This window comes from Gorilla gorilla, chromosome 16, assembly GCF_029281585.2.
Source record: "Gorilla gorilla gorilla isolate KB3781 chromosome 16, NHGRI_mGorGor1-v2.1_pri, whole genome shotgun sequence".
In the NCBI taxonomy this organism is placed as follows: Eukaryota; Metazoa; Chordata; class Mammalia; order Primates; family Hominidae; genus Gorilla; species Gorilla gorilla.
This window is the reverse complement of record NC_073240.2, coordinates 85,372,736-85,397,000: the sequence shown is the minus strand read 5'-3', so window position 1 is coordinate 85,397,000 and position 24,265 is coordinate 85,372,736. Positions and strand designations below refer to the sequence as shown.

The following is a 24,265-nucleotide window of genomic DNA, read 5'->3' as shown; positions in this document are numbered from 1 at the left end:
ACCTGGACCAGTGCCTTTTACTTTCAGTGCAGGGCAAATACACAGCAACTTACTCAAATCCATGCATGATATCCTCAGATGGGCCCTAATTGCTGCCAGTGGGCACACTATCTTTCCCCTAGTCCCTCGACACTGTCATTCTTGTCTTGCTGCACGTTCTCGGTGGTGTGGCTGGGACCCCTATCCAATCCTTGGCTGGCTTTACAGCTCTGCACCTAGGGAGATCATCGGCTTTATTGTTCATGCCAGGATGGCTCTGAGAGTGAAAGGAGGAGCTACTAACAATTAAGCAGGGGTAACAGGCACAAACTGGGCCTTTTCTGAACAAAATACGACCCACAGTCTCTCTAACTACACCTCTCCGCTAAAGGGTCATTTTGCCAGCACCATGTCACCCCCTGGCCAGTCACGAGTACATTAAACTTTCTAGATGTCTTCCATTACCACTCAGGAACTGAAGGAGACTCCGGGGAGACTCAACCTGTGACTAAACATTTCATGGCACTAATTCCACTTTCACTCTCATGAGGCTTCTCTGGGTTGTTGCTGATGGAGGTGGGATCCCTATGAGGCGCTTTCCTCTGGGAGCTCTGCGTGGGATGGGAGCAAAAGCTCCTTTTCTGCTTTTGGCTTTCCCTGAAAGCCTCCCTGCCCTGGAGAGCAACCACCATCATGAAACATGGCTCGCTGCCCGCTTCCTTTGTCCTGGCGCCAGGAGAGGGAGAAGGCTTTCCACATCCTGGCTGGACATGCCCTGTGGTGCACATCCTCCTGAGGACACTAGACCGAGGTGCAGCCTTACTGGAGAAAGGAGCATCCTCTCCATGTTATAGAAGATGTGCTATGGGTTAGGACTCCAGGCTTGGCCCTGGAAATGTTATGGGGACTAAATCAATTTGGAAAATCTTCATCTCTCTCCACTAAGGGTGGCTTTCAAAACAAAAGACTAAGCTAAAATAATAATAACCCTACTTTAATCATGAAAAGATGAGCATGAATGCTTTCTCTTGCACTCCTGCTAATCACTCACCTGCCATACCACTGCTGTCAAATCCGCAGGGCAAACAGCTCTGCTGACAAAGGAGATGGTGAAGTACAGAGAATGGCAAAAGAGAAATGCACATTAACATTTGCAAAAGTGTATTACCACTGTTTGATGAGGAAAATGAGTTTTATAATAAAAGTATGTGGCCAGCCATGGTGGCTCACACCTCTAATCCCAGCTCTTTAGGAGGCTGAGGCAGGAGCGTTGCTTGAGCTCAGGAGTTCAAGGCCAGCCTGGGTAACACAGTGAGACTCTGTCTCTACAAAAAAATTAAAAATTAGGTGGCTGTGGGGTTGTGTGCCTGTAGTTCCAGGTAGTTGGGAGGCTGAGGCCAGAGGATTACTTGCAGCCTGTACTTGGCCTGGGTGACAGAGCAAGACCCTATCTCAAAAACAAACAAACAAAAAAAACCAATGGTATAAAAATGAATTCAAATTCAACTACTTGACTTGGCCACTTCAAAAGAATTTCCAAAATTTATGAAATAGATTTTTATATAAAACTATTCATAGTATGTCTACATTTATACATATATCTTAGCTGTGAATTCCGGTAATTACTAAAGCAGTATATGAATTGCTTTAACCAAGAAATTTCCCTCAACAGACCACATTACAGTAAAATATGCAATATTCTAAAAGTTTCTGCCTTTGGAATGAATGACAAATGCTTAGGATGAGACAGAATCCCAATGATTGAGAGGCATGAGGAAATAGGTAAATTTTCTTTTCTGCTGGCACTGTTACGGGTTGAATTGTGTGCCCCCAAAACAACATGTTGAAAGCCTAGCCCACAGTATCTCAGAATACTATCTTATTTGGAAATACAGTCTTTGCCAATGTAGTTAAGGTAAGGTAACCGGGAGGACTTAATCCAGTATGAGTGGTGTCCTTATAAAAAGGGGAAACTTAGACTGGCCAGGTGTGGTGGCTCATGCCTGTAACTCCAGTACTTTGGGAGGCAGAGATGGGCACATAGCTTGAGCCTAGGAGTTCAAGACCAGCCTGGCCAACATGGCGAAACCCCATCTCTGCTAAAAATACAAAAATTAGCCCAGCGTGGTGGCACGTACATGTAGTCTCAGCTACTCAGGAGGCTGAGGCAGAAGAGTTGCTTGAACCCGGGAAGCAGAGGTTGCAGTGAGCTGAGATTGTGCCACTGCACTTCAGCCAGGGTGACACAGTGAGTCTCTGTCTCAAAAAAAAAAAGGCATGGGAGAAATTGAGAAATTTGGACCCAGAGGCAGACATGCACAGAGGGAAAATGACGCCCGAACTCTAAGAATTGAGGCGAAAGGCATAATACAGCTTCTCCCTCACAGCCCTCAGAAGAAACCGATCCTGCCAACATCCTGATTTTGGACTTTCGGGCTCCAGAACTGTGGGACAATAAATTCGGTTGTTTAGGCCACTCAGTCGTGGTACTCAGTAACAACAGTCTCATGAAACTAATACAGGCACTGACTCTAAAACTGTGTCTTGCTGAGTATTGAAACACCTGTGAATGTATAAATTTAGCCACTATCTGCACTGCATTGCAAGCCTCCAACATGTTCTTTGAGAGAACGAAGACAGGCAGTTTCAAATCCTCTTGCCCCCGCATAAGTTAAATATGTTATCATAACTCCCCAGAAAGAAAAGAGGCTCATGGGTTGACAGCATAAAAGATATCTAGAGCTGAGGAAACTGAAGACAGAGATTGTACAACTGAGGACTAGTAGAAAAGCAATCAGAAAACATTTTCCTGAAGAAACACAAAATATCAGACTGGAAAAAAAATGAATCCCTAAGAAGACAACTGGCTGAAAAAGGAAGATTTCAGAGCCCGAAGAAGAGAAACTTTTTTTTCTCCCTGAAGATATATATATATTTTAAAAGATGAGAAAAACTACCAACAGTAGTTAAAAATTAACCATGGAAAGAGATGTCTTTATCAAAGTCATTTAATTTTTTTAGATATCCTCATGGGAATATACTTAAAACTGATATTCACAAACATCCACTCATAGATGCAAACATTCAGTAAATTCTCACTGAATGAATAGTATCTATCTGGCTGTCAATCAATGAAGCAAATGGCATCAACTACTGTACTTAGCCAAGACTCACTACTGCTTCCTGGTGGCAATATGCGCATATTGAAGAAGCAGGGCCCTAATGCAAAATACCCCTTAGTGCTATGACAAAGGTCATCCATGAAAAACAGGTCATTGAGGGCTGGGCATGGTGGCTCACACCTGTAATCCCAGCAATTTGGGAGGCTGAGGCAGGAGGATTGCTTGAGGCCACAAATTCGAGACCAGACTGTGCAACATAGTGAGGCCCTGTAGCTACGCACAAATAAAAAAAAAAAAAACGAAAAAAGGGAAACAGATTATTCAGGAAAACAAGCATATATAATGAGAAATCCACTGGAAGAAGGAAATGTGCAATTTTCAAGAATGGTCCAACCATGAAAATATAGCTTCTTAAAGAGTAGAAAAAAGAAATTTTTTTCTCATTGGTACAGTGAGATGCTAAGCTGCAAAATCTGAGCAACAATACCTATAAGACAACCTAACATCCCATTGATGTCTACATATTTTACTCTTTATGTAAGAATACAGTAGTGTTCAACAGTACAGTTATCAAAAGCCCACGAAATAAGGGCTACTACATGAACTGTAGCAAAGCGTGTGCCTCAACCTAGCTCAGTGCACCCACGGCTGTGCTAAATTAGCACTGAATATGCAGGGCTGGTTTTCACTGCCTCATCCTCTCTCAGGTTGAAGCCAGGTCTTCCATTTATAGACTAATTTCTGTTGGTTGATTGGAATGGAAAGAGATACAATGAAACACAGGGACATAGGGCTGACTGTCATCAGTGACCTCACAGGCACTTTTAACCTCCCACTCAAAGTACAGCCATGACTTGATTGTGTGATGGGCCAGGAAGAGATGAATGGAAGCAAAGAGTTCTTTATCTTAGCAACAACACAGGCTGGTAAATACTACAATGTTTGGAACCAAAAAAAAAAAAAAAGGAACTGATGGAAAAGGATACTTCCTAGAAACCCACATTATTTGGACAAGCTCCCAAGTCAGGAAAAAAACAACATCAGAGCCATTCTTACTTCATCATAAGTGTCTCCAATTTTGCCACATTCTCCCCCACTAAGTACACCACATCCATGAGAGACAATTGCTGTAGGTATGAAAATGAGGCTCGATTTATGCATGAGTCAGACAGTTGTATGTAACACCCTCTTTGATAAACATATTTTTCAAAACACCTTTTCAGTCTAGAGAGATCAAAAGCTTTCCAGGAGTTGAAGTCAAAGTCCAGAACTGTTTATTAAATCTGAGAGAGCCAGAACTCAGAGACAGGAACATAGAGGACTGAATATGAATGCAGACAGTGTACACCGAACATGCTGTTAAAATGTACTCTATTGGCCGGGTGCAGTGGCTCACGTCTGTAATCCCAGCTCTTTGGGAGACCAAGGCAGGTGCATCATTTGAGATCAGGAGTTCGAGACCAGCCTGACCAACATGGTGAAACCTCATCCCTACTAAAAATAAAAAATAAAAAAAAATTAGCCAGGAGTGGTGGTGCATGCCTGTAATCCCAGCTACTCAGGAGGAGGTTGCAGTGAGCCGAGATCGTACCACTGCACTCCATCCTGGGCGTGACAGAGTGACACTCTGTCACACAAACACACACACACACACACACACACACACACACACTTTTTTAAATATACTCTATTAAGAGGTGAGTACATAATTTGGGCAAGAAGGTGTAAAGTAATTTTTAATTATGCACGTGATATGTGAATTCATTCTTCCATTTACTTTTTATTATTTATTTTTTTAATTACCATTTTTTTGAGATGGACTCTTGCTCTGTTGCCCAGGCTGGAATGCAGTGGTGTGATCTTGGCTCACTGCAACCTCTGCCTCCTGGGTTCGAGTAATTCTCCTGCCTCAGCCCCCTGAGTAGCTGGGATTACAGGTGCGCGCCACCACGCCCGGCTATTTTTGTATTTTTAGTAGAGATGAGGTTTCGTCATGTTGGACAGGCTGGTCTAGAACTCCTGACCTCAGGTGATCCACCCGCCTTGGCCTCCCTAAGTGCTGGGATTACAGGCATGAGCCACCACGCCCAGCCACATTCTTCCTTTTAAACATTATTTTAAGAACTAGATATTACAAAATGTTATCCCCTCTAAAATAGTCACTGTTGTTTTCAGTGTTTCCATTTCGAAATGTATCCTTCCAAATTATTTTTAAAAATATACATATACATATACGTGTGTGTACATACAAACTCATAGAAATATGCAGTTTATGTGTGTTTTTATAAATGGTATCAATAAACAATATATTATTAAGATCTACTGATGCTGACACTGTAACGAAACAATATCTTGAAATACTAATCTTTGTGGGTACTTTCCTCATTTCATCATTGTATTAATGTCTCCTATTCAGCCAAGGACCTCCAAGTTGACTTGAGAAGAATACAGATTCTCTGAGTAGTAATTAAAAGAGAACAAAAACTCTCTGTGTGTGTATGTGTGTGTGTGTGTGTGTGTGTGGTGTATATTTTCTACTTGAGAATCACATAGGAAGGCCCTAAGGAGGGCAAGGAAAGCATAGAATTTATGTCATAACAATAGACCAGAGAGAGACTTTTAAAAAAAACGTAATTATGGCTTCCCCAAAACCTTTCATAATATGACTGTCTAAGAAGACTATTGGATCAATGCTTTAAGGATATGACACAGAAGTCAGAAACATAAATGTCTGTGGAGGCTAGGCAGATGCTATAAATGCCCGGACCAGGATGAATGGCAACCAACCACTTACGCCTTTAGTGTTAGGGACACAATACATAGTGGTGTGGACCACGGCAGACCCGAGACTGGAAAGCAGCTGTTCCTCAGTTACAGTCACTTATTGCGATTGTAAAATGCAAGCTCTTCCCATTTTTACAGAGAAGCAGAAAAAAAAAAAAAACCCTGATCTTTTGATGTAAAAATCTCTTGATTTTTAAGCGTTGATTATTCAAAATCCAAAGTTTCAGAAACAAAACAATACACTGTGCAGGCCAACGCTTGGCCAGTCCCACTGCAGGCTGAATTTGTATCTCAGGGATTGGGATGAGTCAGCAACTCTAATCTACCTCCGTGCATGTTCCTCTGCTGACACAACTGATGTCTCAGTGAAACATTCCGTGACAAATTAATATGTAGAACACAGACAGCTTTTTAAAGCTAAAGGGTTTTTTTCATACAGAAAAATATAACTGGTAATTGGGGCTATTTTCTAGCTTCCATTTACATTTTGGAATGGGTTTCTGAAACAGGATATGGCAAAACCACACACTGAACTATCTTTTTCATTTCTTAGGCATTTTCAAACTTATCAGAAGAGTTTCAAACTGCGTCACCTTGGAAATATATTGGCCACTATACTTCATGTCCTCTGAATGAGGGAAGATGCCCCAGCAGTATCCAGAGAGGGGACACAGGCTCATGGTTCCAGAGAAGAAGAGTTCTTCTGAAGGTATCTTGTGACAAGTATCTGTCATAGAACATCTGGGGAAGCAAATCCTGATCTTGAATCAGCCCACTGCAAGACTGCATGTTCTAAGGGCTGAAGGTCGAAGTAAAGATGCCTTAAGGGTAACTATCTTAAAGGAGGCTAAGGAATGAGCCCCTGTTGTCTCTGCTCTCCTCTGCAAGAAGACATGCAGCGGCACAATACTGGTTTAGGATATGCTGCATTTAACCATCGGCCGTTTTCACCAAACTTTATCTAAAACTGAACACAGCTACTTGGGAGGTTGAGGCAGAAGGATCACTTGGGCTCAGGAATTCAAGGCTATGACTGCAGCTGTGAATAGCCACTGCAGCAGCCTGAGCAACACAGGGAGACCCTGTTTCTTAAACCAACAAACAAACTGAACAAAGCAACCAGAGATTATAAATACAGAATCAATCCTTCCCCCATAAAAGTGAAGTTTGTTTTTTAACTGTTAGGGTTAGGAGCAGAAATTTAAGAGTGCTGAACAATTTTTAAGAATGGACTGCCAAGATGGAAATATTGATGACACATGCTCTGTATAAAAAACAATGATTGATGACCTCTTGCTAAACAAACTCGTTTTAAAAATCAAGATGTTCTGGGATTCAGGTACATGAAGTTTATGAAGAGGATCATCCTACCTTGAAGATGAAATCAGCCATCAGAGGTCCTGGAATCTTAAAAGTTTGCCTCTCGGAGCCCCTCTGAAATTCCACTGTTGTGTTTTCTACGACAAAGATGCCGGGGCTGTTAAAGCTGTGTTCTCCTTTGCTTCCTTGAAGTGTTTTTGATTCAATAACTAAAATTAAAATATATGATTCAAATAAGAAACAATCTTAAAGGTATTTTATTACAAAAGACATTTTAGCAAATACAATGTCAGTATATGATATCAAAACAATGTCAAAATAGCCACTCAGTTTACAAACATTAATTGATATTGGTGGAATAGATATATCAGATTTTTAATTGCCCGTAAAAAAGGAGCTAACAAGGGTGGCAGGCCCAAATAGTTCTACTCAAATATTTGGAGCCATTTCTAGCATAAGGGGAAAGAGAAAACTTTTCTTTCTTTATATGTTTTCATGATTTAGCTAATACTCAAAGTAAAGCTATGTTCACTCATTTTATTACTTGTTCAAAAGATCTTATGCCTACTCTTTTAGACAAAAATCACAGCAAATTTCAAATTTGCTTTTTATCAAACAAAACTTTTGATTTTGAAATAATTTTAGATTAACAGGAAGTTGCAAAAATAGTATAGAGAGGTCCTTTGTAACCTTCATTCCCTTTTGTCTAATGTTTACATGTTACAAAAGTATAGTTGAATATCAAAACCAGGAAATTGACACTGGTACAATATGTGCATATAGTTCAATGCCATTTTATCACCCACCACCACAATCAAAATACAGAACCACTCCATTGCCACAAAGACCTCCCTTGTGCATGAAACCCCTTTATTCGAATTTGCTTTCATATGAACAAAAGTGCTTTTAAGATTTCCTACAGAAAAAAAGTTTGCTTATCACAGTTTAAACAAAAAAGCATTTCTACTTTATTTAAATTTCTGTCTTTCCTCCCTCTTTCTTTTCTTTCTTTTATTTTCTAAGTGTCACCATACTTAGTAGATCTGGTTTCATGTTGAGAGAGGCAATAAAAAATGTATATACAGCTAGGTTCTGGGGCACCTGCGTTTCTGGCCCCGTATTTTTCTCTAACTTTCTGCCTTGGGTTTTCATTGCCTCATACCTAAAATGAGCAGTCAGAGCAGACAATCTCTCAGGTCCAACTCTATCCTAAAACCCACATTTGATTCAATGATATCATACCAGTCTTTAAAAATCTCAAACAAAGAACACAGAAGAACCAAAACTCCGCTGAGTGTCAAAAATGGAAAGCTGATAAAATGCGACAAAATCGTCCAGCATTAGGGAGCTTCCATCCATAGCCTGCTGGGCTTTGGTTGTTTTCATTTGCTGGATTTTTCTCTGTCACTGGAGCAGCTGCAGGAATTCAAGTGCCCTGGACAGACTGCATAACAGGCATTAGGAGACATCCCTGATTATCCCTGACAGGCAGGCTGGGAACTTTTCTGGGAAAATTCAAAGGCTGGACATGAGCTACTTGATCTGGAGGAGTCATTAGTGGTCGAAGAATAATGCTGGCTACTTGCAGGCATACAAAACCCCAACCACTTTGGCCCTGATCTCCATGACCGCAATAGATTTTTGGAAAGTGTGAGATTAAATTCATTTCCTAGTTCCAATGAAGATATAAAACTGAGTGTTATAAAGTGAGTTGTCAGTAAAAATGAAATGGGGAACTAGAGATAGTAAATGGACCCTACAGTGGATGTCTCTAAAGTCCATGAGAAAAAAAAATGATAAGCATTAAGAGCATTAAGGCAATATTAAGACGCAAAGTTAAGCGGAACATAACGCATCCTCACAGAAGGCATGCAAAATACAAGTTTCTAGACACTGATTTAGCCTGAAATGACTTGATTAAATTCAAGTAGCATGCAATGGATTCCGCGGCTGTGTTGGAGTAGTAATTGCTTTACCATTGTGCTAACCTTCTGGACCACAGCGTTCCAAGTTGCAGATCGGGATGCAGAATTGGGGCAGGGGGTGTAAAAATCTGGGAAGGTGATCTGGGAGGAAGGGAGGACCAGTTGCTATGACAACCATTCCCTAAACCATAGGCCAGCATTTTTGTTAACTTGGTTTTGATACTTTGTTTTTAATACAGAATCTAGCCACTATTTTAACAGTGTCTAAGAGTCTCAGTGACATGGATATAAAAACACAAGTAACAAAAACAATTTTCAAGTTCACATAAATTACCCAAACCACTCTGCTTCTCCACTAAATGGTACGCTTATTGTAAAATATTTTTAATTTGAGTATTTCAAAAGGCTTCCAGTTCTCTAAAGCACAAACACTGGTTGCCTATCTAGGAGGCAGAAAGCAGGTGTTTTGACCTCAATTGTGTAAATGGGTAAGCAGAGTCAAAGGTGGGTGAAGAAAGACTGGTGCAGTGATTTGGTGAAGGTGGAGTTTATGGATGCAAACAATTCTGATAATCTGGATTAACAAAGCCACTGTGCCCAATCCACAGCAAGGTGGAGGCCGATGCAGTTCCTTAAAAGTTGTCATTTTTATTGGTGGCAAACGTGCTTCTTTGTGCTGGTTCCTCTTAAAAATAAATGACAAAAAAAGGAGTTTGTGGTGTTTCAATCAACAATTCAGATGATGTATTGACTTATGGATACCTTTAAGTTTTTATTAATTTCCACCATTTCCCTATATTTACTGCAGCCCCATGTTGTTCACAATGTGTGATTCATGGCTAGTGAGAGCTGCATGCACAAGCCCTTCGGTTCTCAGAGGTTTCACTGACCCTCTGTGGTTTCCGCAGCAAGGTGGTTAGTGTGTAGGAGACCCCAGGAAGCCTATAAACATCCCCACCAGAATTAAGGGAAGAGAGTGTGAGCCTTCTTTCCTGCTGCCCACGGCCCAACTTCTTTCTCCTCTCCAGACTTAATATTGAGGGGAGGGAGGGAAGTGTTGAGGAAGATATGATAGGTAGTCTCAAAAAGAGTAAAAATTAGAAATCAAGACTTTCTTGTATCCCAAAATCTTCACAACTCAGGTCTCTAGTGATGCCTTTAAATATTTTAATCCACTACAGTTATTTGTAAAAGAAATTATGCCTAGAAAATGATGAATGCTTCTAATTGCTTCTAGTTGAAGGATCTGCACTGAGAAGTATCAGTTCAGGCTTCTTTCTAAAAAGGCAGGGTCATGGTAACCATCCCCAAGAGGTCTCCCTAAATTCTAAAGGCCATGAAAGTACTGTCAGGTAAATGTGGAATGAGTGTTTAGCATGGCTAACATAGTTATAAATACATCAAACTTATATGTACAGTAGAACTGTATTTCTATAGCATAGGCTAATTTCATTCATCTCAATTTCCTTTGATTGGTCATCAGGTACTGCATCCATGCTTATATTTATACATCTCTATATACGATCCTCAGATAGGGCTTAAAGGGAAAATATTCTTCCAACTGAATTGGAGGTTTTTGGTTTATGACCTCTCGGCTTCTTAAGTTTATTGCTAGTTAAACACATTTCATGCTGAGGTTTTGCTACAATAAAATCTGTTTTGCAGGGATCTGCTTATTGCTTCCATTTTTGAAGGGATGCACTCCTGGAAAATTTGGGGCTGTGTGCTCCCCATAATGCTGTGGCCAGGCTTGGGACAGGACTGGAAATTCAGGATCTAAACAAACACCTCTAGGCAGTATGTAAGATGGATATTCTGTAAGTAAAATTCACTCCACAGCAAAGAGACTGACATTAATGTTGCTGGGTATTTTCAGTTCTTAGTGATGCAGTCTTTTGGATAGTTATAGTTAATGTGGATGTTAAAAGAATGATTTATTACTGCAAAATAAGCTTCATTTCAGAAATATCTCTTTTACAAATAAAAACTAAGAAAAAAGTTGCATAAATCCAGAAAATAAAACCACTTCTATATTTAGATATTCAGAAATGTTAACTAAGTCCTTAGTAAATGAAGCCAGTTCTATTCATCAGCAAAGAAGGATAACTTTCAGAAATACTTCTACTGCCAATTGTGAGATTGTTCAGAAAGGGAAATAGTCCAAGCAACAGATTTGTCACTCTTGGAGAAATGGGAACATTTTTGAGCCCTGTTCTTGGATGAGTGCCAGTCTTGAATATAAAGTTATGTTGAATATGCCAGAACATATACACATAAATGAATTTTTGCCTCAAAGTGTTCACCTTTACTTATTCTTTTTTTTTTATTATACTTTAAGTTTTAGGATACACGTACACAACGTACGGGTTAGTTACATATGTATACATGTGCCATGTTGGTGCACTGCACGCATTAACTCGTCATTTAACATGAGGTATATCTCCTAATGCTATCCCTCCCCCCTCCCCCCACCCCACAACAGGCCCCGGTGTGTGATGTTCCCCTTCCTGTGTCCATGTGTTCTCATTGTTCAATTCCTACCTATGAGTGAGAACACACAGTGTTTGTTTTTTTGTCCTTGTGATAGTTTGCTGAGAATGATGGTTTCCAGCTTCATCCATGTCCCTACGAAGGACATGAACTCATCCTTTTTTATGGCTGCATAGTATTCCATGGTGTATATGTGCCACATTTTCTTAATCCAGTCTATCATTGTTAGACATTTGGGTTGGTTCCAAGTCTTTGCTATTGTGAATAGTGCCACAATAAACATACGTGTGCATGTGTCTTTATGGCAGCATGATTTATAATCCTTTGGGTATATACCCAGTAATGGGATCGCTGGGTCAAATGGTATTTCTAGTTCTAGATCCTTGAGGAATCACCACACTGTCTTCCACAATGGTTGAACTAGTTTACAGTTCCACCAACAGTGTAAAAGTGTTCCTATTTCTCCACATCCTCTCCAGCACCTGTTGTTTCCTGACTTTTTAATGATTGCCATTCTAACTGGTGTGAGATGGTATCTCTTCGTGGTTTTGATTTCATTTCTCTGATGGCCAGTGATGATGAGCATTTTTTCATGTGTCTTTTGGCTGCATAAATGTCTTCTTTTGAGAAGTGTCTGTTCATATCCTTCACCCACTTTTTGATGGGGCTGTTTGTTTTTTTCTTGTAAATTTGTTTGAGTTCATTGTAGATTCTGGATATTAGCCCTTTGTCAGATAAGTAGATTGCAAAAATTTTCTCCCATTCTGTAGGTTGCCTGTTCACTCTGATGGTAGTTTCTTTTGCTGTGCAGAAGCTCTTTAATTTAATTAGATCTCATTTGTCAATTTTGTCTTTTGTTGCCATTGCTTTTGGTGTTTTAGACATGAAGTCCTTGCCCATGCCTATGTCCTGAATGGTATTGCCTAGGTTTTCTTCTAGGGTTTTTATGGTTTTAGGTCAAACATTTAAGTCTTTAATCCATCTTGAATTAATTTTTGTATAAGGTGCAAGGAAGGGATCCAGTTTCAGCTTTCTACATATGGCTAGCCAGTTTTCCCAGCACCATTTCTTAAATAGGGAATTGTTTCCCCATTTCTTGTTTTTGTCAGGTTTGTCAAAGATCAGATGGTTGTAGATATGCGGCGTTATTTCTGAGGGCTCTGTTCTGTCCCATTGGTCTATATCTCTGTTTTGGTATCAGTACCATGCTGTTTTGGTTACTGTAGCCTTGTAGTATAGCTTGAAGTCAGGTAGCGTGATGCCTCCAGCTTTGTTCTTTTGGGTTAGGATTGACTTGGCGATGTGGGCTCTTTTTGGTTCCATATGAACTTTAAAGTAGTTTTTTCCAATTCTGTGAAGAAAGTCATTGGTAGCTTGATGGGGATCGCGTTGAATCTATAAATTACCTTGGGCAGTATGGCCATTTTCACGATACTGATTCTTCCTACCCATGAGCATGGAATGTTCTTCCATTTGTTTGTATCCTCTTTTATTTCATTGAGGAATGGTTTGTAGTTCTCCTTGAAGAGGTCCTTCATGTCCCTTGTAAGTTGGATTCCTAGGTATTTTATTCTCTTTGAAGCAACTGTGAATGGGAGTTCACTCATGATTTGGCTCTCCGTTTGTCTGTTATTAGTGTATAAGAATGCTTGTGATTTTTGCACATGATTTTGTATCCTGAGACTTTGCTGAAGTTGCCTATCAGCTTATGGAGATTTTGGGCTGAGACGATGGGGTTTTCTAGATATACAATCATGTCATCTGCAAACAGGGACAATTTGACTTCCTCTTTTCCTAATTGAATACCCTTTATTTCTTTCTCCTGCGTGATTGCCCTGGCCAGAACTTCCAACACTATGTTGAATAGGAGTGGTGAGAGAGGGCATCTCTGTCTTGTGCCAGTTTTCAAAGGGAATGCTTCCAGTTTTTGCCCATTCAGTATGATATTGGCTGTGGGTTTGTCATTGGCTGTGGGTTTGTCATAGATAGCTCTTATTATTTTGAGATACGTTCCATCAATACCTAATTTATTGAGAGTTTTTAGCATGAAGTGTTGTTGAATTTTGTCAAAGGCTTTTTCTGCATCTATTGAGATAATCATGTGGTTTTTGTCTTTGGTTCTAGTTATATGCTGGATTACGTTTATTGTTTTGCATATGTTGAATCAGCCTTGCATCACAGGGATGAAGCCAACTTGATCATGGTGGATAAGCTTTTTGATGTGCTGCTGGATTTGGTTTGCCAGAATTTTATTGAGGATTTTTGCATCGATGTTCATCAGGGATATTGGTCTAAAATTCTCTTTTTTGGTTGTGTCTCTTCCAGGCTTTGGTATCAGGATGATGCTGGCCTCATAAAATGAGTTAGGGAGGATTCCCTCTTTTTCTATTGATTGGAATAGTTTCAGAAGGAATTGGACCAGCTCCTCCTTGTACTTCTGGTAGAATTCAGCTGTTAATCCATCTGGTCCTGGACTTTTTTTGGTTGGTAAGCTATTAATTATTGCCTCAATTTCAGAGCCTGTTATTGGTCTATTCAGAGATTCAACTTCTTCCTGGTTTAGTCTTGGGAGGGTGTATGTATCGAGGAATTTATCCATTTCTTCTAGATTTTCTAGTTTATTTGCATAGAGGTGTTTATAGTATTCTCTGATGGTAGTTTGTATTTCTGTGGGATCGGTGGTGATATCCCCTTTATCATTTTTTATTGTGTCTATTTGATTCTTCTCTCTTTTCTTTATTAATCTTGCTAGCAGTCTATCAATTTTGTTGATCTTTTCAAAAAACCAGCTCCTAGATTCATTGATTTTTTTGAAGGGTTTTTTGTGTCTCTATTTCCTTCAGTTCTGCTCTGATCTTAGTTATTTCTTGCCTTCTGGTAGCTTTTGAATGTGTTTGCTCTTGCTTCTCTAGTTCTTTTAATTGTGATGTTAGGGTGTCAATTTTAGATCTTTCCTGCTTTCTCTTGTGGGCATTTAGTGCTATAAATTTCCCTCTACACACTGCTTTGAATGTGTCCCAGAGATTCTGGTATGTTGTGTCTTTGTTCTCATTGGTTTCAAAGAACATCTTTATTTCTGCCTTCATTTTGTTATGTACCCAGTAGTCATTCAGGAGCAGGTTGTTCAGTTTCCATATAGTTAGCAGTTTTGAGTGAGTTTCTTAATCCTGAGTTCTAGTTTGATTGCACTGTGGTCTGAGAGACAGTTTGTTACAATTTCTGTTCTTTTACATTTGCTGAGGAGTGCTTCACTTCCAACTATGTGGTCAGTTTTGGGTGTGGTGTGGTGCTGAAAAGAATGTATATTCTGTTGATTTGGGGTGGAGAGTTCGGTAGATGTCTATTAGGTCTTCTTGGTGCAGAGCTGAGTTCAATTCCTGGATATCCTTGTTAACTTTCTGTCTCGTTGATCTGTCTAATGTTGACAGTGGGGTGTTATAGTCTCCCATTATTAATGTGTGGGAGTCTAAGTCTCTTTGTAGGTCTCTAAGGACTTGCTTTATGAATCTGGGTGTTCCTGTATTGGGTGCATATATATTTAGGATAGTTAGCTCTTCTTGTTGAATTGATCCCTTTACCACTATGTAATGGCCTTCTTTGTCTCTTTTGATCTTTGTTGGTTTAAAGTCTGTTTTATCAGAGACTAGGATTGCAACCCCTGCCTTTTTTTGTTTTCCATTTGCTTGGTAGGTCTTCCTCCATCCCTTTATTTTGAGCCTATGTGTGTCTCTGCACGTGAGATGGGTTTCCTGAATACAGCACACTGATGGGTCTTGAGTCTTTATCCAATTTGCCAGTCTGTGTCTTTTAAGTGGGGTATTTAGCCCATTTACATTTAAGGTTAATATTGTTATGTGTGAATTTGATCCTGTCATTATGATGTTAGCTGGTGATTTTGCTCATTAGTTGATGCAGTTTCTTCCTAGCCTCGACAGTCTTTACAATTTGGCATGCTTTTGCAGTGGCTGGTACCAGTTGTTCCTTTGCATGTTGAGTGCTTCCTTCAGGAGCTCTTTTAGGGCAGGCCTGGTGGTGAAAAAATCTCTCAGCATTTGCTTATCTGTAAAGGATTTTATTTCTCCTTCACTTATGAAGCTTAGTTTGGCTGGATATGAAATTCTGGGTTGAAAATTCTTTTCTTTAAGAATGTTGAATATTGGCCCCCACTCTCTTCTGGCTTGTAGAGTTTCTGCCAAGAGATCTGCTGTTAGCCTGATGGGCTTCCCTTTGTGGGTAACCCGACCTTTCTCTCTGGCTGCCCTTAACAATTTTTCCTTCATTTCAACTTTGGTGAATCTGAAAATTATATGTCTTGCAGTTGCTCTTCTTGAGGAGTATCTTTGTGGCATTCTCTGTATTTCCTAAATTTGAATGTTGGCCTGCCTTGCTAGATTGGGGAAGTTCTCCTGGATAATATCCTGCAGAGTGTTTTCCAACTTGGTTCCATTCTCCCCATCACTTTCAGGTACACCAATCAGACGTAGATTTGGTCTTTTCACATAGTCCCACATTTCTTGGATGCTTTGTCCATTTCTTTTTATTCTTTTTTTCTCTAAACTTCTCTTCTTGCTTCATTTCATTCATTTGATCTTCCATCACGGACACCCTTTCTTCCAGTTGATCAAATTGGCTACTGAGGCTTGTGCATTTGTCACGTTCTCGTGCCTTGGTTTTCAGCTCCATCAGGTCCTTTAAGGACTTCTCTGCATTGGTTATTCTAGTTAGCCATTCGTCTAATTTGTTTTCAAGGTTTTTAACTTCTTTGCCATGGGTTCGGACTTCCTCCTTTAGCTTGGAGTAGTTTGATTGTCTGAAGCCTTCTTCTCTCAACTCGTCAAAGTCATTCTCCATCCAGCTTTGTTCCGTTGCTGGTGAGGAGCTGTGTTCCTTTGTAGGAGCAGAGGTGCTCTGATTTTTAGAGTTTCCAGTTTTTCTCCTCTGTTTTTTCCCCACCTTTGTGGTTTTATCTACCTTTGGTCTTTGATGATGGTGACGTACAGATGGGGTTTTGGTGTGGATGTCCTTTCTGTTTGTTAGTTTTCCTTCTAACAGTCAGGACGCTCAGCTGCAGGTCTGTTGGAGTTTGCTGGAGGTCCACTCCAGACCCTGTTTGCCTGGGTATCAGCAGCGGAGGCTGCAGAACAGAGGATATTGGTGTACAGCAAATGTTGCTGCCTGATCGTTCCTCTGGAAGTTTTGTCTCAGATGAGTACCCGGCCGTGTGAGCTGTCAGTCTGCCCCTACTAGGGGGTGACTCCCAGTTAGGCTACTCCGGGGTCAGGGACCCACTTGAGGAGGCAGTCTGTCCGTTCTCAGATCTCAAGCTGCGTGCTGGGAGAACCACTACTCTCTTCAAAGCTGTCAGACAGGGACATTTAAGTCTGCAGAGGATTCTGCTGCCTTTTGTTTGGCTGTGCCCTGCCCCCAGAAGTGGAGTCTACAGAAGCAGGCAGGCACCCCTAGGTGGAGTAGGTGGAGTCTACAGAGGCAAGCCTCAGCAATGGTGGGCGCCCCTCCCCCAGCCTCGCTGCCACCTTGCAGTTTGATCTCAGACTGCTGTGCTAGCAATGAGCAAGGCTCCGTGGGCATAGGACCCTCTGAGCCAGACGCGGGATATAATCTCCTGGTGTGCCATTTGCTAAGACCATTGGAAAAGCACAGTATTAGGGTGGGAGTGACCCAATTTTCCAGGTGCCGTCTGTCACCCCTTTCTTTGACTAGGAAAGGGAATTCCCTGACCCCTTGTGCTTCCCGGGTGACGCGATGCCTCGCCCTGCTTTGGCTCATGCTTGGTGTGCTGCACCTACTGTCCTGCACCCACTTTCCGACACTCCCCAGAGAGAGGAACCCGGTACCTCAGTTGGAAATGCAGAAATCACCCGTCTTCTACGTCGCTCACGCTGGGAGCTGTAGACTGGAGCTATTCCTATTCGGCCGTCTTGGCTCCACCTCCCTCACCTTTACTTATTCTATTTATTGCTTACTTATTCTGTTTTTACAATTTATAAAACTAGTTTTGGAGCTGAATTTTGGGGAATGGCCTTTAGTATCATGAGGATATCAAGACCATCCACTGCATTTTTTTGTTTTTTAAGCATCTTTTCCATATATACTTTGCATGCCATAAACTTTGCCCTTTTAAAATGCATAATTTAATGGTTTTAGTGTATTCCCAGAGTGAAATCATCACAATAATCTATTTATTATTTGAAAATCACAGTATTCTGGGAAAACAGTGTCAGCCTTCAGGGACCCCTACATGGGAAGCTGTGATGTGCTAGCAGCAAGGCTTGTTCTGATCAGCCATATTCACTGATAAGGTTTTGTATTTTAAATTTTGTTTTGTTTTGTCCCACTTTGCTAAAATCTCCAGAACATTCCCAAATCTTACTTTACTCTCCATATACTATTATTATTTTAGAGACATGGTCTTCCTGTGTCACTCAGGCTGGAGTGGCAGATTGCAGTGGTGCAATCAGAGCTCACTGCAACCTTGAACTCCTAGGCGCAAGGAGTAGCGTGGACTACACGCCTGTAGTAGCCAAGCTACTCCTTGGACTACCTCAGCCTCTTGAGTAGCTTGGACTACAGGCGTGCACCACTATGCCTAGCTAATTTTTTTTTTAAATTTTTCGTAGAGATGGGGTCTTCCTGTGCTGCCCAGGCTTGTCTCAAACTCCTAGACTCAAGTGATCCTCCTGCCACAGCCTCTCAAAGAGCTGGCATTACAGGCATGAACCACCACACCCAGCCATCCTATACAAAAATAGTTTATTTGACATAAAATTTGGTTTTTAGTCTCCCATGAGGGGATTAATCTTAAACAGGCAAATTTCCCATTGGGGTATGAGAACAGAAAAATTCAGGGTACAATACAGATAATTTCCCTGGTTATATAGACTATTTTGCCCACTACAGAATAGTCGGGGGTACCCAACAGGGTACCACCACCCCCATGAATGGAAATAAGGGAAAATCTTGAATTCCTTCAAGAGAAATTCCAGGCATCTAGCTAGCCTTGAGAAGTAATGAGCAACTTCACAAGCAACAAGGTAATAATGGATTAAAACAATAGCCAGAAAAAGTTAGAGTCACAGGATGTATGGTTCCCTATAGAAACTGAAGATAACATTTTAACATATGTCTCTGAGTAGTTTTTCAGGAAATCTAGATCCCTACCAAATGGATCCACCGGCACAGAGACCTCCAGTAAGAGAGAATTGAGGCTGAACTCTGACTGCCTTTCTTTGTCCTACATTTCTTCCTGAAGCACCTGGAGGCGATCAGGCCCAAGGGCCAGATCTAACATTCTTTTCTGCTGACTCCAACTCTTTAGGCAAAACTTCCCTCTCTTAACCAATTGCAAATCAGAAAATATTTGAATCTACCTATGGTCTGTAAGCCCCCACTTCAAGATATTCCACCTTTTCAGGTCAAACCAGTGCATAGCCTCCAGTATTAATTTGTGACTTTGCCTGTAACTTCTATCTCCCTGTCTTTAAAAATCCTTACATGTAAGACATCTGGGAGTTCAGGTCTTAAGCATGAGCTATTTGATTCTCCTTGCTTGGTGCTCTGCAATAAATGCCTCACTGTCTCTGGCTGCAAATCCTGATGTCAGTGTTTAGCTTTGCTGTGCCAAGTAAGTGGACGCAAGTTTGGTAACATCACCCATTAACTTGGAGAAAGTTTTTTTGCTTGTTGGTTTGGTTTGTGGGTTTTTTGTTTTTTGGTTTTTTTGGCTAACTAAACTTTCAGGATATTAAAAAATGTTAAGATTAAATTCTACTTACAGAGGTGGGCAGGTCCTTTCACTGTAATTCTCACACTTCGACTTCCCAAAGGAACAGCAATTACATTTTCTTCTCCTGGGAAAGAACAGAACACAACTGCAATAAAACCAGTACACTAAAGGCCCATGAAAATGAGCAAGCCAATCAAAACTGGGGGCGTCTGCAAAATATTCTTAACTATATTTCATTTCTGTAATCCTAGCACTTCAGGAGGCCAAGGCAGGCAGATCACTTGAGGTCAGGAGTTCCAGACCAGCCTGGCCAAGATGGTGAAACCCCATCTCTACTAAAAATACAAAAATTAACCAGGTGTGATGGCGTGTGCCTGTAGTCCTAGCTACCCAGGAGGCTGAGGCAGGAGAATTGCTGGAACCCAGGAGGTGGAGTCTGCAGTGAGCTGAGAACGTGCCACTGGACTCCAGCCTGGGCAACAGAGTAAGACTCTATCTCAAGAAAAAAATAAATAAATCTTTGGAAATCACCAACTATGTGTAAAGCAGATGAATATTACATAATTTCATTTAAATACACCCTTAAATAACATTAAAGAAACGTTTAAAGTAAATGCACTGCCTACCTCAATTACCTTTACTCTCATGGCCCAATCCATGTGCTTTGATGAGGGTCTGCAAACTGTGGCCCCTGGGCCAAATCTAGCCACATCTCTTCATTCATTTAAGGCTGTTTATGCTCTTCAAGGTAGAATCAAGTTGTAGTAATGAAGACCATATGGCTCAATAAGGCTAAAATATTTACTGTACTATCTGACTTTTCACAGAAAAATTTCAGGATCCTTGGCCTAGACAATTACCTACTGGAAATCCTGGTCCTCAGAGATGTTTTTTCACACTGCTACATACACTGATAATTTAATTTCTGTGTTCACATAATAATCTAAGCTCATATATGATATTTTATCTCACTAGTCCCCTCTCTGAAGATTGTCTGTTTCTAAATGAAACTAGAACATTATCAATGATACGAATTACTTCAAGCAGATGTTTTTGTCTAACTTACGCAAAACAATTTTTTTTGGATAAACTCTCCAGAGTGAAATTAGTGAAGCAAAGGATATCAATATATTGATTGACTAGTTTGCAAGTTTTTATTAAATAGAAATACCTGTTTATTATTAAAAATTAGAAAATGCAGATAAACAAAAATACAAAATAAATCTTTTTCTAATCCTATTGCCCAGAGATAATCACTTCTAACACTTTGATGAATGTCCATTCCAGATTTTTTGTTTGTTTAACATGTATACATGTAAAAGGAAAGACTGAACCATACCTAAATGTCCATCAATATGGGAAAGATTACATAAACAAGAACATCCATACTCAGGAATACTCTACAACTGATAAAAGTAATGATAAGAAGCTATATGACCTAACGTGGAAAGCCTGCCAATATACACATTGAAGACTTTAAAAAAGGAAGGTTAAAAAATAGGGCAGTGGTATCTTGGATATGACACTAAAAGCACAGGAAACACATGGAAAAAGGCTAAATTTGACCAAATCAAAATCAAACCTTTGTGCACAAAAGGAAACTATGAACAGAATGAAGAGGCAACCCACGGAATGGGGGAAAACATTTGCAAATCACATCTTGGAAAGGGGTTATTATCTAGCATATATAAAGAATACTTGTAACTCAACAACAACAAAAAACAACCTATTCAATAAAAAGGACAAAAGGACTTGGATTTCTCCAAAACAGCTATACAAATGGCCAATAAGCACATGAAAATGCTCAGTATCAATAATTATTAGGGAATTGAAAATCAAAACCACAATCAGGTACCACTTCACACCCATTAGGATGAGAATTACACACAAAAAAAATAACAAAACAAGCAGAAAAATAACAAGTATTGGTGAGGATGTGGCGAAAAGAACCCTTGTGAACTGGTGGTGAAAATGTTAAATGGTACAACTACCATGGAAAATAGTATGGCAAGTCCTCAAGATATTAAACATAGAATTACCATATGATCCAGCAATTCCACCTCTAGGAATATACCCAAAAGAATTGAAAGCAGGGACACAAACAGATATTGGTACGTTGATGATCATGGCAGCATTATTCCCAATAGACGCAAGGAAGAAACAACCTAAGTATCTGTCTATGGATGAATGGATAAGGCCGTTTTTGCTCTACAAAGGCAGAATTGAGTCATGGTAATGAAGATCATACAGCTCAATAAACCTAAAATATTTACTGTGCTATCTGGCCTTTCACAGAAAAAATTCGTGATCCTTGGCCTAGACAATTACCTACTGGAAATCTTGGTTCTCACAGATTTTTTTGGTATATACCTACAATGGATTATTATTTAGCTTTTTTTAAAAAAAGGAGGGGGCCAGGCATGGTGGCTCCCATCTATAGTCTTAGCAGTTTGGGAGGCCAAGGCAAGAGGATGGCTTGAGCCCAGGAGTTCGAGACCAGTCGGGGCAACATAGAGAAACCTGGTCACTACCAAAAAATTTTATAATTTTTTTTTTAATGTGGGTATGGTGGTGTGTGCCTGTAATCCCAGCTACTTGGGAGTCTGGGGTGGGAGGATCACTTGAGCCCAGGAGGTTGAGGCTGCAGTGAACTATGATCAACCCATTGCACTCCAGCCTGGGTAACACAGTGAGAGCTTGTCTCAGGGGAAAAAAAAAAAAAAAGGAAAGGAAAGGAAATGACGCATACTACAGCATCAGTCATTTTAAGGATGCTAGCAAACAGCTCATCGTTTTGAAAACTGGTAAGTAAAGAAAAGATTAATGCATTCATCATGCTTTGTTGTTTTTCTTTTGTTTTGTTTTGTTTTTGTTTTTTGAGACAGGGTCTCACTCTGTCACCCAGGCTGGAGTGCAGTGGCCTGATCTAGGCTCACTGCAGCCTCTACCTCCTGGGCTCAAGCAATCCTCCCAACTCAGCCTCCTGAGTAGCTGGGGCCACAGTTGCATGCCAGCATGGCTGGCTAATTTTTGAATTTTTTGTAGAGACTAATTTGAACAAACAAGCAAAAGTGATAAAGACTTCTGAAAAATCCTCTCCTCCATAAAATCAGTAAAAACATGGTCAGAACCAACATTTTTAAAACTCTGGAAATTAACCAAAGGCTTGCAACAATCTGAGCAGTAATTATCAAAGAAAAATGCTCAGTAAGAACAGTGAGCTTTGTGGCATGCTAAGCTGCCTATTTCCATCTCTCCCCATTCTCCACCTCCATGGTAACCTTGAAAACAACAGCCCATAATCACAGTGCAAACCAGCAGCCTGGCAGACTTTGCAGGGGTAGAATGGGTTTGGAGCTCCTTCGATGCCCAATTCCCAATTATTATTTGACCTGTGTAGTGGTTCCCTGGAAGACTTCACTCACAAAGCTGTCTTTGGTTTATCTAACTGGGAGTTTGCCCAGTGTAAACAGCTTTTCCCCAGGAGGCATTTGTCCAAAACAATCAGAGATACTTATATAACATTGAGGCTGCATGAGGTGGTGGATAACAATTGGGGAAAACAATAAGCTAACCAAAAAGCTGGGAATGAGATGTCCACAGGTGGCTTTGAAAAACTCCAACATATTCCTGAAAATCTAGAAGACCACATGTCTATGTGGGGCTCTGCGTATGCCAGAGCTTTGTGCATGCCCAGAAACAACCTGAGAAGGTCCTAAGCTGTCATCTATGGCTAACCTACAGAGTCTGAGGAAGCAGGAAGTAAAGGCCAGAACAAAGTTGTCAATTACCTTGGCTGAGTGTTGAAGGTGTAACCCAACATAGACACATATGCACACACACAGAGACACACACACACACAAAGCCCACTAAAAATAACCAACTCTCCATGAAAAACCAGATAATGCCAGGTCTGGAGTAGGGAAAATTCAAGGTGGGCTTGGAACACCTGTTGCTCTAGAAACCAAGGCAATGTCTAAAATTCAATGGAATTATGACAAAAGAAGACAGTTTAAAGTGCTCCCACTGGCTACATTTTGGACAATTTGAAACCCAAAAAGAATATTGTCAGTAATATATAAAACATTAAACAAATAAAAATCTCTGAATACAGAGTGAGAAATTAAGAAACAGAAACCTTTTTTAAAAAACAGAAGAATGAGTGAAGAAGGAATGATAGAATTAGAAAATAACCGTTTGCAACTCTCCGTGTTAAATACTGTTTCAGGCAAGGATCATCAATGTACACTAAAGCCATTGTGTGAAAGACTGTTGCAAGACAGAATATTTACACGTTGTCAAGGCATCACTCTGCAGATTTCTTACAGGGAAACATGGATCTATACAACACAGTATGTGTATTTCACCACCTGTGTGAGTAATACTGGATCAAGCTGACATCATCAACTTCCTGATATGATGCAACATAAATCACGAATCACTTTTGATGTGCTGCTGCCACAAATGTTCAATCCAATTCTAATTAAACCTAAGACTTTGCTGATCAATTCACAGGAATTACGTGAGGGAGATCAACAAATTAATCAAATTAACAAATTTTGTCTGGATCAGACAAATCCAGAATATGGGACATGCTAAAATACAACTGGAATGAACTCTTTACAAAGTCAATACCATGAAAAACTAAGTGCACTAAAAAAAAGAAACTAAAGAGATAGAAAAACTAAATGCAATGAGTGAGCCTTGACCAGTTCAAGGGGAAAAACAACTATAAAAGGAGAAATTTTAACATAGATTGGATATTAGATAATATTTAGAAATTATAATTTTTTAGTTGTACTAGTGAGATGATGTTATGAAGAAGATCCTTATTTTTAGAAGAGTCATGCTAAAGTATTAATACTTAGAAGTAAGTGTTGTGATGTCTGTAAATTAACAAG

General features: G+C 40.2%; 1 protein-coding gene across 5 annotated transcripts in view; it reads right to left on the bottom strand.

The window, feature by feature from the left end:
* Window positions 1-24,265, bottom strand: part of ADAMTSL3 (ADAMTS like 3) — a 392,199-nt gene that overhangs the window by 164,808 nt on the left and 203,126 nt on the right. For all 5 annotated transcript variants that reach the window (XM_055362792.2, XM_055362793.2, XM_004056691.5 and 2 more), the window contains 2 exons: window positions 19,414-19,488; window positions 7,257-7,414 (listed from right to left, as the gene is read on the bottom strand). In XM_055362792.2, the coding sequence (XP_055218767.2) occupies window positions 7,257-7,414; window positions 19,414-19,488 (233 nt within the window). The remainder of the gene's footprint in view (window positions 1-7,256; window positions 7,415-19,413; window positions 19,489-24,265) is intronic.